Here is a 17,712-nt window from a genome sequence, read left to right as displayed (position 1 = left end):
GGGGGGGGGGGGGGGGGAGAGGAGTATGGTATTAAGGTGATTTTAAAAACATGAAATATATGATTTGTGGGCATCTCAACAGTTTTAAAAATTGGGACCTAAGCCACCCTTTCTGCCACACCACTCTGGTAGCTGTAGTTTTTACATCTGTCAGTATAAGGACCACTCAAAGGGCAAATGTGTTATACAGGGTAGCTTATCCACCTCAAAGCCTCATTGAAATCCCCGTCCCATCTCCCATGTATTGTATACAGCCCAAGGAAAAGTGTTCCTGGGTAACAGGAATCCAGAGATGCTCAGTTCTCTGATTGATTTTCACTCATTGGGCACAGCAAAGTGTTTTTGATTGAAGACGTCCAATGCAGTTATTCTCAGTAGAGATTCTGTGGTATTAACTGGTGTGCTTTTACGACTTGTTAATCTTGAAATTTTATTTTAAACAGCAAGTCAGTACCCAATTCATTTACTGACCTATATAAATCTCATTTCCACAAGTCAAGTTTTGCATTATTTGTTTACAAGAGAAAGGTAAGAGTTCAAAAGCAGCATTCAAAGTGAGTACTCGTATCCTCATTTTGCATGCCTACACTTAAATTTGGAAAAATGTAACTTTGAAATATTTTGATAAGCAAAAAAATCTTAGTCCTGGAGTTATAGCCAAAAAATTAACCCATGAAAAGAAAGGTTATCACAGAAAGTGTAAGTTACCTACTGATTCGCTATAGCACTTTTTAAACTTCTACAGTGCTATGTCTAAATTACATTATAGTAAACAAGCTTAAGCTAATTAATTTCTCTTTGAACACACACTGCTTTGAAAAATTACTTAGCAGACCAGTAATGCATCTGGAGTGATCAGAGAGAGAGAACTAGATAGATGTTATTTACCCCATATACTTATTTTCAAAATTACATCTGCCTTACTCAAAAAAGCTGTGTGCTCATTCGTACCCTTTGATGGAGGGGAGGTAAGTGGCAAGAGGAGAGATCTCCATCAGCCACAACAATGTACTGAGCAGAAGAGGGCTGCTGTCTTGCACACACTGCCTAGGGAGCAGTCCTGATCTTAGTAGATCAAACTTTCCCTTTTTCAAAAAGCCTTTAAAAAAAATTCTAATCGTATTAATACACTAACATACTGAGTGACCATGTCCTTTTTTCCATCCCCCAATGATGTAGTAAAATATATGTAAGATGCCATACAACTTGCTGTTTTATTACAAGACATCACTATGAGTAACTGGAAAACAGTCGTGTTAATTATGCCACTGGCTCATGTGGAGCTACACAGACAATGCATGTGGCTTACACAAAGGAGTGGGAGCACAAATTGATACACTCTCTCATGATAGGATTAAGACTTAATTTATACACGTCGGTCACTGACAATGAAAGGAATGCACTTCGCTGAGGACAGCTGCCAAACAACCATTTTCTAGCAGGTATGAGTTAACACACAACAGAAGATCCATGGCTTCCAGACTGTTAAGGTACTCCTGACCTGTTCATATCCTTCATATCATCTCGCACTTGTTCTCCTCCTCTCCCATTTCATGTCAATGAGGTATGGGAAGCCACTGAGATTTGTTTATATACCAGAAATGCAAGGTCAGGACCGTAACTGGTTTACAACATCCTTGGACACAGTATTCGGAGCTGCTCAGATGTGTACAAGATGAACAAAGTCAGCAAAACAAATTAACTTCTGCTAGCTCAGAAAACTTGCTGCTTTCAAGCTCCCTCACACTTTTAGAAGCTGGCAGTTAGCTCTTATACTTGCAATGCAGGACTAAGTAAAAAATGTTAAAATGTAATTAACTCTTTAACAGTCAGACATCTTGAAATGCAACGAAAACTGTAGTTAGCTTTGTATGTATCATCCCTTAAACAAGACAGTTCTGCCACTCAATCCACTGTTACTTCTACCTGCTTCAAATTTTTATCTTACGTTATCTTACATTTCTTATGTCTCATATTTTCAAAGTTAGTCTGAAAAAGAAATGATCATTACTTATGATAATTTCTCCATGTCTATATATAGGATTTACATGCGCTTTTTTCAAGTTCTATCGCTAATATTATTAGATTCAAATATTAATATTTCTACACTGAGTGCTAGAGCTTCTCTCAAATCCAGATAATATGTTTTTCTCAAAAAATGGCTGTCAAAGAGTAGCCTCTTATCCTCTTGAAGTTACTGATGGTAATAAATGTCACACTAGTATACCTGCTGAGAGTGGTCATTACACACATACCGAGAAGTAATTTTACGTGTATTTCATTTGCAGATCTTTCTACTGAGAATTTACAAATCTGAAGACAAATAGTGGTCAGAACATCAACGTTTTTGTACACAGAAAACAGTATTTTCACCTAAACATTTACCACCATTTTGAAGAAAATTGGGGCATTTAGTAGAAAAACTTGAATGACTAAGTTTTTATCAGCAAAAATGGCATGAATATATTCTAATGAGGTTATAACTTTAAACAGGTATACTTTCTTTTCTGAAATCAATATTGAAAAACTGTATTGCAATTGTAGCCATACAAAATGTTTATTATATTACAAATTATTTGTACACTATATTTTCACTTTATCATTGCTTTGTGCTCAGACAGTATAAATATTACAGCATGATTTTTCTTTCCCAGAAACATCCTTACTGTCTTGATATAATCTTACTTTGTACTTAAAAAAAAAAAAATACAGAAACATATTACAAATAAGATAAAAATCCATTACGAATGAAGAATGTAAAATGTCTGTGAATAAAGTGCACCACAATGGTTTCAGAGTGATGGTTGAGGGAACAGTCAGTAGACTGCACATCATCAATACAATACCAAACAAAATTGACTTTGAAAGTCTAACGGGTCTTCCTCAGTAGTATGAAGAGTACTTTGTTTAACTTTACTGAAATGGTTTGTCTTTCTAGAAGGCTATTTAAATATCTTAATTTGGGGGTTTTGTATTTGTTCATTCTGTTTGCATTCAAACCCTGTACATCTATATAATTTCCAAACTTTGATTTCCAGTATGGCAAGATAGATGCTTGGCTTTATCCTCATACATTTTTTGACAGAACTATTAAATCACTTTAATTGGAGAACGGGTACAGATTTAAAAGCAGAGCTAAGTGTCCCAAAGATGCTGTTTAAATCTAGTATGTCCTACCTCCTGTGACTCACTTGGGAATATGTCTTAACGTTACCTTTCCCAGCTGTACTGCTTCAGCACTCCCATCCATGTGATTGCTGCTGCTTCCATACTTGCAGCTTTAGGATAACTCTGCAAAACTGGAGTCTAAGATACAGAAATTTATTTCACAGCATATTTCTTCATTGCATAGAAGGGCCTATCCACTTGCAAAATTTCACGGGACTAAATAGAGGCATCATTCAAAAACTGAGGTAATAAAGCTGATGCAAAACATGGCTGGCACAATTTGGTGTAGATTTCACTTACCAAGTTAGGTTAAGCCAGTTATGAACCAGCTTAAGCTAAACAAAAGTAAGCTGCTCTTCAATTATGTCTGCACTTATGTTACAGTAATTTAAATGACTGAAAAATAATCAGAATATTCCAGGGATTCTAGTGAAAGTTGCACATATAGACAAATCCTAATAGAGAAACTCAGCCTTGCTCTCAGCAAGCGATGTTCCCACTGAAGCCAACCAGAACTAGTCTCTTTATGGCACACTGAGTTTGGCCCAGTATTTTTAAGTTGTTTTTTTTAAGTACAATATTCTTAGGCAGCAGTCAATTCAACACAAAAGACATTTGGGTGTATTGTATTACACTGATAAGATCAGTATTAGTTAGCTGACAGGTAACAGGCAGCAGTCTGTCTTTACTGGACTTATATTTATATGAAAGATTGAGTTTCTTTGGTTGTTTAGTATCCAAGTCACCCAAATGTATATTTGTGTATTCCAGACATAGCATGTTTATATTGATCATTAAAATCACTAGGGTTTTTTTTTTCTTCTTTTTCTTTCAACTTGGTTTATGGAAATTTTCTTACCACAGCAGACTAGTCACATATAAATATACAGAATATATATACAAATAAATTACAAAAATACATTTTATTTATATTTGATTTTTAAATAATAAAAATGAATTTTCACATTTGTTTAAAGATTAGCTAGCATTTCAAAAACTTCTGCAGTATTTAAGGTACTGGAGCAGAAGATATCTGTATATTCCAGGCTAACTATGTGTCACAATCTCAGTCAGGGTTTATAATATAATTATTTGGGGAAAAAATAGCTCTGCTTTAAAAGTTTGTGCTTCATCAATTTCTTCTTCTATCCCCTATTCAAGTCTCATCTCTCCTTCTCTCATTTTACTGATGACCAAAAAGCTAAACCAAGTTCCCTTTCTTACCTCAGTAAAGACCAAAGAAATCAGGGAAATGAAATGATCAGACAAAATAGCATAAACAATTGAGGATAACTAAATAACTTACTGAAATGAAGGACATTACCTTTAACTCCAGTTGACATCAAACATGCCCAACACAATGTATATTGCAACAACTTCAGTTCCCAAAGCTAACTGCCGAAGGAACAGAAAACAATCGTTCGTGTTCTCCAACTAGTTTGTACAACTGCAAAAGATGAACTATTGTCCCATTCAACTGCTTTGATTTTTCTTTTGGGATTGCATTCATACAACAATGCAGTTTAACAATTAGTGACCTTTATGTTGCACAATATAACGTCAGCATAATTTCTGGAAATGCTCTTTTTCACAGAACATAAGTATTTTTGTTAATCCATGTAACCGTTTACTTATTTACACGTTAATATAATAATCAAGTCCTCTACATTCAGAACTTCCTAGGTGTGCATTCACTGTTCCAGTGTAATCAAAATCATCTGCAGCTTCAGGTAGCACTTTCTGGCTTTACTTTAGTAGATATCATTGTTTAAGAAAGAGAAAAAAGTACTGTGTTCAACAGAGGTTTTATTGTCCGAGCAGGTGTATTCATTATTCCAGGCTGGAAAGACTTGCTCAAAGGTCTCAGGTTTACCAGCGTCACATGCATTCAGAGTGAAAAGCCTGAATATAGAGCAAACGCGAATAACCTTTTTTCATTTCTCCTGGAAGCTTCTAGCACCAATATCCTTTGTTGGCTCTTCTTGCATTGTGTTCTCTCACACTGAAAAAAATCTCCTCCATAACTCATCGGTGGCATTCAGGGACAAGGTAGCCACCGATTATCAAAATATCATTCGCCTTCTTCACAGTCTTCTTTTCTTTCACTTCTTTGTACTGCTAACAGGATGAGAAGAATCAGGGCTATTTACAGGACATTTATTTCTATTACTTACTCATCTCAAATTCTTTTGGTTTGAATCCAGTCTCTAGAATGAAAAGGCTGAATGACTCTGCATTGCTGAAATCAGCATCCCTTACACAATGTCCTGCTGCAAACAATTAACATGGCCACTGCCACACCTACCATGGCCTTTAGCTAACCATCTTCTACTGTATTTTCTTCTTTAATCAAAGTTTTGACATGCAGAAGTTATTTTCAGCAGCTCTACCTTTGGGCCTGCAAACGAAACATCGTGTGGTGCAGACATGTTCAGCAGCATCTCTAGTGATGATGGGTCATAGTACAAGAGCTAAGTGGCAAACAACTGCATATAATCAGTCTTAGCCATATTAAACAGTTACCTGGCAGCATTTCCTTAGCTGGCAAGCAGAATTATGTATCTTCAGAGTCCTGTTGTTCTACTTTAAGTCATTTCATAGTGTTGACTTTTCAGACAGAGTAAAATGCCATCACTTTGGCACAATTCACAGCAAGTTTGTAATTAAAAATTAAAGGAGTCGCTTTCTTGGCTACCCCAGGTTGCATGGTACAAGTACTGTGCACAAAACATATTAGACCTGGAACTCAAACATATCTGTTTGCTTCTTGGCCAGTTTAGCAACTTCTTCTCTTATTGCCTTTACGAGGGCAGCTGTAGAAATGTTGGTGAGCGGAGTGTCAGACGGGTCATTTTCTGTCAGGCTCTGCTGAGAAGCTGCAGTAGATGGCAAAGGAGCTTGTTCCAGGCTGGGATGCATGCTCGCTTGCTGGCTGTATTGGCGAGGAAGTCGTGAAGGAGAATTATGTTGGTAGCGGGGCCTCGGATAAGCCTCGATGTATCCAGGTAGTGGTACCTGTAGAGCATTGTAATTGTACAACATTATACCAAACAGTTGAGCCGAGTGCCACCTGCCAGGTAACACAAACCTCCCTGGGGTGGAGCAAGATGTAACAGGTAGGATCATATGAAGAGAACATAAACCCCATGCTTGTAAGCATCCGTTTACAAACGTCTATCCTGGCATATGCCATTTATGCACATATGTCAGTGCACCAGGTACTCAAGTCCCCAGACCGTGGCAGCAAAAACACCTAGCAGGGGAAATGTTGCACGTCCTAATTTGTCATCACAGCAAAAAGTCAAAGGGAGAAGGCTTTTCTGAAAGTGTGTCCTCTGTGTACTGTTCCTCCTAAACATTTCTGTTTTAAACAAACAGCACCACTATCTTTCAAGACATCAAAAAGCCTAGAACAGAAAAGTAGAGTTTGCTGATTTGCAGCCACTGTTTAATCCAAGTCAGCCAAGTCTCAGTACCTCCTGTTCCTAACAAAAACTCACTAGATCCAAGCATGGTGAGCTCAGGTATGCCAACCTGGAAACTCAACACAGAAAAGGAGGTTTGACTTCTCAGAAGTATCAGGATTTCTGGCCACATTTAACAATTACACAGGGGATTCACAATTTTACTCTGTTGTAACTTCACTGATTTCAGCTCCACATTACACTGGCTAAAACTAGAATAATAATATAGGCCCTTTAGTCACTGTGATAAATTTCCTTCACAAATCCACAATACCAGTCTTTACAGTTCTCAGAAGTTTTTAACGTATCAAATAAAAATAGCATTTATTTATGTTTTGCACATTTCTGTAAAACAGGAATCTACTGCCCTTCATGTTGAAGGCGGCTCTGTGTTGTTACAGAAGGCAACCCATACCCTATTCCTAGGACAAGATAATTTCTCTTTGAGAAAAAGCTTACCAGCCAATCATTCTAGTCCATGCCAATGACAAGGAAGGAAAGTTCAGTGATGCTTTTTTATGAACTGAGTGACTCAGAAAACTGCACTTACCTACACTGTACTCAGAATACCACACTTACAAGTTAACTGATAAATTTCCACAATGTTCAATCACTAGAAATTTAACTTTAGAATTCTTTTTGCTTTAAATGGGAAAACCACATGGTTTTTTATTTTCTAAATGAATTAAGGTCTTATATAAGCATATAATACAGGTGGCCAGGCACACATCTCGGCTAATTTTTGGATTTCAGTCAGACTGAAGTGCAAGGTGCTTCACCCACCTGAGCTAACACTTTCTTGGGTATGCCAGAAGCAGAATTTCAGAATTTTAAGTGTCTGCAAGCAGACTGAAATGTCAAGCTATGAAACATCTGCCAGTTTTATACACCTTCTGGGGAACATGGGACCTCAACATGGGCTTCAAAATGACAGCTTTGGAATTTTGCTTAAATCCATTTTGGCTCTGCCCCTGTGAGAGTCTAACAACCCCTTGGGTGCTTTTGAAAATCTTGCCACTTTAGGCATCTAAGAACCTATGAAAACCTGACCACCAAGATTTACTCATGTGATCCTGGATATCCATCAAGCAATGAAGAGAATGTCAAACACATTCATTGATGAGATGAACAGAGGAAGCAGGCATTATATGAAAGTGATTATTAAAGGCAGTTGCCTCTGTTTAGTTTACAACAGATTAATCAAAAGAAACATTTTAGTAGCATAACATGGGAACATGCCACTAGAGGCCACCAGGTTACTACTTTCACTGAGCAGCATCTAGCAATTGGGAAAATAAATGCTTTGTTACATACAGTTCTCTTCTCCCACAAAACTCAGTGCATCCATACTTACCATTTAACTGACAAAATAACACAGTAAATTGAGCTTATGAGATAATTCTTTGTTGTCAAATCTCCTGTTTCTTACGTCCCCTTGTTTACAGTCCAGGTAGTGGAAACGCATGAAAAGTAAAAAACTTCAATTTTCAGCTTACAAATATTAAGCCTCTGTTCTTATTAATTGTCAGGAAAAGCTTAGAAGCATGATTGAGCTATAATCTAGAGGCTCAGAAATCAGAAACTCAAACTCTGCATATTACTTTAGATCTTTATTTTTTGCAGTTTTATTCAGGCTTTCTGATTGTATTATGTTGCTAACACTAGTTCCTCTAGTAATGATTTTCGAATAAATACAATTTCTTGGCAGATCTGCAGTCATTGGGAGATGTAAATTCACTGTAGAAACCACAGTGGTTTGTTTTTACATTTTTTTCTCTTCTGCAAAGACACAGGAGGGCTGAAGGTCTGAGTAACAAGAAGTGTTAAAGCTCTGTAATGGATAAGAGAAGTTAAAAGGAATATTTATTTCCTTTGAATTCTATATTGCCACAGTTATTTTTCAAACAGCTTCTCGCATCCTTCTCCATTCCTCTGTGTATGGTCCACTGGCACTAACTGCTCCTCCCACTTCTTTCCCTGAAGACAGGGAAACCCACAACAGCGATACACTCTTCCACAGGAAAGAACTAGGGGCTGGAGACTTGCTTTTCCATTTTGTTCAGTGTATTTTCAATCTCACCTTTTGACAAGTGATATCTGACTCTTTTTTCATGGGACTGCAGCCAAGAAGTAGGGAATCAAAAAGGAAAAAGAATGGAAGACAAGTAAAATACTTTTCCTGATTTGTTTTGTAGGGGATCTTTTCTTCTTAAAGAAAAAGGTTAAAATGATTGCTCAGATACAATGGGCCTCCTGGATTTAAGACATCAGTAGGGTTAACACCAACAAAACCAAACCAAACAAACATTAAAAAAAAGGAAAATAAAAAGGTTTTCCATGCTTTAAAGGGCAGCTCTGGGAAGGGAATCTGTACGACGGCATTACAAGCCTCCAGGTGTCAGAGGCACATCAGCAGATGTGCTCAGCTTACAGATGAACATACTTCTTTTTTCTTGACAGTTCAGCCTACAAATTCAGACTTGCATCTGACAGTCAAACTGAATTCTTTTCCTTCCAGGCATCAGGAGCAGTAATAAAGATTTAGCAACAAATAGCTGCTCCCAGGAATATTTATATGACTGTGTTGTCTCTTGCTTTGCTGCTCAAAGCCAACTATCAGACTCCAACTGCAATTCTCTAAAATATTCTGTTGATTATACGCACAAGGAAATAGAATCCATCTCCCAGTTTGTTTAGCTGAATTGGTTCTGCATAAATATGAGATATAAGCTCAGGCAGCAGAATTGATTTTTTTTTTTCCTAGTAGGAAAAAAGCCCTAAATTTTAGAAGTTGTTTCCAACATGATAAACTACTGCAATTTATTTTAGGATGTCTCAACTTTATTTCTTTGAAATATAGGTATACTTTGTGCTAAAATTTACATCTGTCCCAGACTAGGATTGGGCAATTAAATGCCTAAATTATGATCTGTCACTCCAGCCTGCAGGGCTCAAAACACTGCGCAGCAGGGCTGCTGGGAGCCAGACTGTCTTGAGAGAAGCCTCCAGGAGGAAAATATGCTCCCCAGCTTCCAAACTGCACAAGGCCACCTTGGCAGCATCACCTACTCCTGCCATGTGCCTATCTAGACATTTAATCTCAGTCTTGGGAAAGGAAAATGGTCCCTAACCGACCAATTTTGAATGGGTGCCAGCTACTAGCCTAATGAATGATTTAACTCTCTAAAGACCTCGTTTAGAGTTCATGGGATGGACAGCTAAAGTATCTATGCCTTGTCTTGTAGCATTTCACTACTAGAGATTATTCCCATTCACAAAAGAATTATCCTGCTCAGATTCTTTGCTGATCTCTCAGCATTGCTTAAAATGCCTCTTGTGCAAATCACAGAAAATACATGTAGTTAGAAAAGCAAGGATGCTTACTGAGTCTGCCCACTGCCCTGGTAATTCATTCTCTCCAGCATAGGGCATCCAGGCTTGGTTCCTGTATGCAGTGGGCGGTGTTGGGATAAAATAGCCTGTGAAGCCAGGTCGGTTTGCTGCTGGTATGGCAAATACTGCTGGTACGGTATTTCCTATTAAGAAAGAGAGCAGATATAATTAATAGCTGACATTTTCAGTTATAAATTAGAAGATAGTGTTTATGAAGTAACTGGCCTCAGCTGGGTTGGGTTTTGTTATGTTTGTTTGTTTGTTGTGAGAATGTGATCACCATCAGTTGGATAGAAGACTCCCGCCACCTGACTAGAACATCTCTATAATGCTGGAAATACTGGAGAAGGCAAGATTTGCAGTTGTCTGTATAATCATGCACAGCCTTCAGATAAAGATATAAGGACTCAGTCCTTAGGACTAGATCCTTGTAACAACTGATCTTCATCAAAACTTTGAATCATTAGAAAAAAGGCTTTTTTTTCCTCTTACATTTGCATCCTTGTATTTGATTTTTAGCTGTTGTTACCATGGGTTTCAGAGTAATGCACATATGCAGGCCTATCAGCTCTAAAGGGGTTCGCAAGGTTGGAAATAAGCATTCTTCAGACAGGTACAGAGAAGAAAGTGCTGCTCCTGTACATGACAAATGGCTTCTACACGAAAATGCTCTTTTAATTTAACCACAGCAAAATGACCTACTATTCAAAATGAACACTCAGTTAACTGATGTAATACCTTATCCCAGTTCTTACTGCAACATCATTATCTTAAAGGTGATGTTGGTGGGCTGCATGAGCCAACATTAGGCTGTTTCATGCCAAAACAGCACCTGCAGCGATGTTTCTTCATCCATTGAGGCAATAAAAAATTATTTTCCTAACATAACATTAGAAATCCTTGTTTGTGTTACAGTTGCAACTTTCTCACAACTCTCCTTGTCTTTCCCTGTACTATAGCCATTTGTAGCATCTATCATACATGAAAGTTCCCTCCAAATACTCCCAGAATAATTCTGACAAACTCCACAAGGTACACAGAGGTCACTTTCTGAAATGCAGCCACTCTTCAGTGGTGGCACAACATACCTGGTCTTAACATACAGCAATAAAATCTCCACATCACTGGAAATAATAAAAAAATATATATGTAACAGAGAACATGTTACTGCAGACATGAAGAAAGAGCTCTTGGTACCATGGCATATTTTATAGCTTGAAATGCTTTAAAATGAAAGGGGAAGTATCTGCTCTTTCCAGATTCACATGCATGATTTGCAGAAGGTATGACAAGAAGTGAGAGTAGAATGGATCCTTCAAACCTACTATATTTAATTAATTGACAACAGATTAAAAAAAATATAAAATCAAATAAAAATTATAAGGCTCTCAAGTTGGGTCTGCACTATTTTCTCACCTGAGTGAAAAGCTGATTGATCAAGTGGACCAACAGACATCGGAGCTCTTGAACTAGGTGCAAAAGCTGCCTGATCATGATGCTGGGCCTGATCTGCCCCACTGGACTCTGGTATTCTCACTTTGCTGCCAATATCTGATGTAGACCTGCATTAAGAAATAAAAAAATAAAATAAAAACTTTTGTAATTTTGACTAACAGACAAAATTCATAGCTGCACACATGCCTATCAGCTATAATATGACAATACAGCTAGGAATGAGCTGTCTGATTTTGCTCTCGCATGACAGAAGTTTGGAGAACAACTGGAGAACTAGTCTGGAGAACTCTGAGAACAACTTCTTTAGCTACTTTGCCAAAGCATGTTATTACCATTGCATAGAACCTTTGCTTGCTGCTTCAAACAAATGTTGGTGACATGTAACACAAAAACCAGAGCTTTACCATAGTTCTTCACTGAGACAGTATCACATTACTACAGTATATATGACATGATATCATATAGTAGGAGACTACTATGGTCAGTAATGTGAACTGCACTTGTGAAGTACTAACATCTTTTGAAACAGTGTGTCCCAGTTGCTTTAGAGCTAAAATGTAATGGATGAACAAGAATATGTCAACAGACAGTGTCCGTATGCTGAGTATTTGGATGCAGTTGCAATATCATTAGCAGCCGCTCAGAAAAGTTTCCTTTGGCCTCGGTGCTCCACAGCAACTCTCAGCAGGCCTGCAGTGCCTCGAATTGCAGTTGGCACTTGATAGTACCTAACAGCACAACAGTGAAGGCTAAATGAGTTCATCCACCACAGAAATGTAAAAATTCCTTGAAATGCATTTAAAAGAGTGCCTTACTGTGAGCAAGAGACAAAATGTATGCACTTAGCTAAGGCAGTCAGGCTTTTACACCTATTTGGCTTCAGAAACACAGGCATGAGGTATCTGAAAGCTGGGCAGAAATTCCCAGACCTGAGGTTCTGAGAAGCATTTTACAATTCATCCATATCATGTTGCAAATCCTTACAATAGAAAAAAGCAGGGAGAATGACAGTGCGAATTATCTACCACACATCTGCAGTACAACACACCATTATGTGAGTTGAGGCAAAGCATGTTTTAAAAGAAAGCAGAGCCTGGATTTCCTAATTTCATTGAAGCTGATTAGCTAAAAGAGGAGAAATTTCATTGTTATTCCTTTCCTCTTCATGTTAAAATGAAACAAAAATATGTTTCCAATTGAATGAATATGCCTTTATAAGTGGCTTGTAAGTGCCACTTTAGGGTTTGCTCCATTTCTTATTACAACAGTCATTTTTAGAGATCATACCTAAAATAAAACAACAGATAAATACCTCCTGAGAGAGGCAACAGCCACAGGACCTGTTCTGGGAGGGACAGGAGGAGGAGGAGAACCCATTACCATCTCAGGAAGCTGAGAAAATCTGTAAGCCTGAAAAGGAGAAAAAGAAGTATTTTCTGAAACACCAATAGATCTCAGTCAAATTAAAAACCAAAAGAACCTCAGAAATTAAATACCTGCATTGTGTGCCAGCCAGGAAGTTAACAGGAAGTTAACTTTTTGTGGCATCAAAAGTAATTTTATTTGAGAATTACAGTGCTTGGGTGATTTTAGGATTTGAAGAAAACACGAACAAAGGAGTTCAGAGCCAAATGAAGCTTAATTAAACATATTAAACTCTGTGACATTTGTAAGCTTGCTCACAAAGCAGATGTGTTATGATTATGTGAGACTCAACAGCTGCTTTGGATGCATAGGAAAAGATATCTGTAGTTTCACTTCCTCCAGAAACCAAGTATTTTAAAGATTCAGAAAGCATCCTCAGAGCAGTATCTAGTGAAGTGAAGCTGCCTGTAAGCAATTCATATTTCAACCTCTTCCTTTCATCCTTGGAGAGATGAAAAGAAAATTCTTCATAAAAACCCCAAGCTCTGTAACTTTCTAAAGCAATAATAAAGGTCTCAAACAGTTTCAAAAAAGCAGAGTAATTCAGAGGAACACAGGATCAACCCACTAAGTCACAAAATTAAGCATCTTGCCCCTAGTAACTCTGGATTTCATCAGTAATACAAGTGAAGGACACGTAATCGTGTGCATTAAACCCGTGGCACCCAAGAAATGACACTTAGGGCAAAATTTATCTTCTAAATTCTTTGTACTGCTCTAGATTAGAGGTCATAATTTTGCTAAATACACTTAAAGACAGATGGATGATATCTCTCTAACACTCCATTGACACTTTTGTTCAACACATTGTTTTTTGAGTTTGTTTTTTTAAATTATGCTTTTATTGACTATGCTTCAGAGCAATACACAAAATTAAAGATAAGATCAGAATAAAAGCACATAACAAATTCTGGGGAGGCTGTCCAGTAACAAGACATAGGCATTTTGACAAAAAACTAGAATCACAAGTCCAATGGTAGGACTCTGGCCCTCTAAACAAGAGGTAGCTGGTTTGGCCAGAGAAGCTCTCTCCACAAACAGCAGAGAAAGCTAAGAAGACGTTTCCATGGGATGAGTCACTCTCTATCTCCTGCCTGTAGAAAGAGCTTACAGGATTTAAATGATTAGCTCAGACTTAACACCTACATTTAGGTTTGAATTTGGCAATATAAATCCCACACTAAATATCAAAACCCACTATCTTTCAGTAATCATCTTTAAAAATTACACATTTAGACAGTGTTCCAAACCTTCTTTCTCAAATAGCTGCAAAACTGGGTTAACACAAAGGAAAGACAACTTATCAAATACTGACTTTTGATGTCAGTGTCTCTAAGGAAAAAGCAATACAGACCAAGCATCTTTCTCCTGCCTCCCACTGACAACTCTTTTAAAGAAGGGTAGAGTCCCTCAAAGGCATGTTTATGAAAATAATTTTTCCTTTCATGCCACCTACAAAGTCTCCTAATGTTTACTTCTGCCATGCTACAATAGTATTTAAAGTATTTCTGTGTTTAGGTGGAAAAAAATTCCAAAAAGGCAATGGTACAATTCCTAGTCAGGAGTTGGAAAAAAAAGAAAGAACTGTATAGAAAAAACAAATGCTATTTGCATCAAAGAAAACCTCAATTAGATTTCTCCTAATAATGATGGACTTGAAATGGTCCGCAATGCCTCTTCTGCATCTGAAAAGCTAGCAGTGCTCTCACAGGCTGAGCCAAACATTTCCTTCTGGCTCCACAAGCCTTTCATCCCACATCTTCCTCTCAGCATGCATTTGTACCAAGTATTAAATTCTTTTTTTTTCCTCCAATTTTAAAGGAACAGCACATGAGCTAATGTTTCAGAGTGGATAGTGACTCCAGATACTGTTGGAGTATAACAGGGTAGACAGAGACACAGAGGTAGATTTGGGTTTTTTCTGGCATGTTCGTGGATGTGCTTTTGGAATATGGACATCAAAGGAGACATTCTAATGGTCACAAAGAACAGCTCACAAACATACTGCAAGTTGTGTTGAAAATTTTGGTGAAAAAAAAAATAGAAAATCAAAGCACTTATTTTGCTGCTTATATAGAAGATGAACAATTTTGATTGAGTGGCAATATTTTTGCTTATGGCTGGGCACAGGGAATCCTGTTAAGGTCAAAAATCTTATTAGAAGATCTGTTACACCACGCCCAGGAACAGTCTGTCCTCTTTGTGCTGAGCTTCCACAGAAACCAATATGGTTACAAGAGGGAACTCCAATAAAATTTCTATAATTTCTCCAATGGGTTGGGGCATTAGTGTTTTCTTGCATGCAATATGTAAATAGAAAAAAAAAACGTTCAGAGGCTAAATTAAACCAAGTATTTACTAGAGAAGCCTAGTCTGTTATAGATTTAGACGAGTCCTTAGGTTCTAGGCTAACTGGTATGATTGCAGAAATAACGATCACTTCACTGAAATTCGTACTGTTGTAAGTCCCATCAGGAAAAAAAAACCCAACAGCTGATTTGACAGAAAATTTGCCTAATTTTGTTCTTCAAAATTAGTTTATCCTTTAAAAAAATGTTGCATCACTTTGGTTCACAAAAAAACAACCAGAAACAAACAAACAAAAAACTTAAGATAAACATTTTGCATGGATTCCAAACTCTATTTTGTTGAAAAATGAGCACTTGTATAATACAAAGGCTGCAACAATCACTGGCAGAAGTAATAAAATTTGAGATTCAGGTACCAGACTGCAGACCCCATGCCACCCTGTCAGAAAGAAATGCCAGTGAAGGAGCCTGTTGTGGCTAAAACACTGACAATTTAAAAAGCAAACCAGTGAACAACTTTAAAAAATAGTAAGTGCATTTTAGCAGAGAAACTTCAGCCTTTGGGCCCAGGAGACATACAACACAACTGTCTGGAAGATGAAGTCCAGCCACCAACAGATACCTGCTCCAGTGCCTTCTACAACCCTCAAAAGTCTAAGGTATTGCCTGTCAGGCTGCAGGAAAGAAAAGTTAAATCAGCCCACAATAACTAAAATCTAAAGGAGAAACTTTTCAGTTAGTTTTAAGGCTACATATACCTAGTTGCAGTATTAAAATATTTTTACCACCTCCAATTTAGAGATGTATTTGTCTTGGGTGAAATTATTCAATGTTGCCTTCTAACTATAGAAATACCCATCTCCTTATATGTCACACAGGAATTAAAAGGGCAGTGTCTTTGTTTACTCATTGAATGATTCAACTAATTTGATTATTGACTGTAATCCAGAAATAATGCAAACATTTATTTCAGCTGGATTTGGTTTTTGTTTTGTTAGTTGTTCTGTTTTATATTTAGTTTAGTAACTGCTATTGAAAGTAGCTTACTTTAGTAAAATACTCCCAGTTTACCTCTGTTAAATGAAGAGAAACTCTGAGGACTTGGATACATTACCAGTCTGTCCATCAGTGCCTGTCGAACAGTGCTAGGTTCTCACCTGGGACCCAGAGCTCTGTTACTCTCACTCCTCTTGCCAAAGCACTAAAGAGGAGCGATGGGAACCAGGCCAGCCTTGTAATAAAGAGGTTTTTTTCCCCTGGCCATAGCTCTTTGCTCAACTCAGCTGCACAAACTGCCAAAGCAGTAACATGATCTGACAAGGTACAACACTGGCAGTTGGGCTCGTGTTATACACTTGACGCTATAACTCCATCCTCCAGTTGCAGTACATCAGCTGCATGACAAGAAACCAGCCCAGTGCTGCTCATCCCATTTTTGGAGGCTTCGGAACAACACTAAGAGTTTGCATTTTCCTAGCTTTTCTCTGCCAGGAGAAGGCATGAGCCCCATATGAAGGAATCCTGTTATCACAGGTCACCCACAGACAGTTTTGGCAAACAGGCATTCCCCCACAAGAGATATGGATAATTTAGGTATTTATGTTACCAGATAAAAAACAAAAAACAAAAAAACAAACCCCAAAGCCCCCCCAAAAAGCCCAAAACACACAGAAGGCCTCTGCTGGTTTGCAGATGTAAGAAGATAACAAGCTTAGTTGTAAGTGCTGCTTGTATTAATGAAACCGATGCGCAGAAAACTATGAATTGACAGCCCTTTCCAAATTCCAGTAGCCTATGACTATCCTATCTGTGGTGATCAATTATCTTCAGGGAACTTTTCAACACTAGCTTCAAAATGCCACAAAGATAAACAAATGCTTAGAGGTCCTAAACATGCAGATGATTTAGAAGAGTAATGAGTCTTAGAAAGAAAATAGTGAAGCATTCACCAAAAAAGTATCGCTATGACACTTTTTTAAAACCTGTCACCATATAATATTTTTAATTTCATTTCAGAAAGACTCTGAAGCATCAAAGTGATTTGACTACCCATTAGCTGTCTCTTAAGCTTGTAATCAAATTCTAACCATGAAATATGATTATATGCTGTATGAAGTTCATTGGACCAATTTCAAAGTGCCAGAAACAACCTTTAACATGATTTAAACAGCACCAGCCTGAGCCTTTATAGGCAATGCCACTGACTTTCAAATATGTTCAGAATAGTTGAGAAGCAGCATGCCTTAATGTATTTTTTTTGTTGTCACGGAAGGAAGTCATAGTAATGGTTATTTTGAACTAAGGACATTTTCCTGCATTATCCTCTTATTCTAGCTAGAGTAAGGGACTCAATTTGAAATGCATTCTTTCAAAAACCATTAATTTCCAACCAAAAAAGCCTTGAAATTATCAACTTTTCATGTTCATATTGATAGATAGGCTATTTCTCATCTGAAAGCAATCATCTCTGGTTTAGATTTGTACCTGACATGTAAGGA

The 17,712-nt window shown here is 37.6% G+C and overlaps 1 protein-coding gene across 1 annotated transcript in view; it reads right to left on the bottom strand.

The window, feature by feature from the left end:
• Positions 1-5,901: 5,901 nt before the first annotated feature.
• The window catches only part of LOC104521630 (UPF0606 protein KIAA1549L), a gene marked incomplete at its 5' end in the record, with an annotated part of 38,851 nt that continues 27,040 nt past the window's right edge, over positions 5,902-17,712 (bottom strand). Inside the window, 4 exons of the mRNA XM_010163693.1 lie at positions 5,902-6,183; positions 10,017-10,168; positions 11,442-11,587; positions 12,793-12,890. Of these exons, the coding sequence (XP_010161995.1) occupies positions 5,902-6,183; positions 10,017-10,168; positions 11,442-11,587; positions 12,793-12,890 (678 nt within the window). The remainder of the gene's footprint in view (positions 6,184-10,016; positions 10,169-11,441; positions 11,588-12,792; positions 12,891-17,712) is intronic.

Source organism: Antrostomus carolinensis, unplaced genomic scaffold, assembly GCF_000700745.2.
Source record: "Antrostomus carolinensis isolate BGI_N321 unplaced genomic scaffold, ASM70074v2 scaffold28542, whole genome shotgun sequence".
In the NCBI taxonomy this organism is placed as follows: domain Eukaryota; kingdom Metazoa; phylum Chordata; class Aves; order Caprimulgiformes; family Caprimulgidae; genus Antrostomus; species Antrostomus carolinensis.
This window is presented reverse-complemented; position numbering and strand designations above follow the sequence as displayed.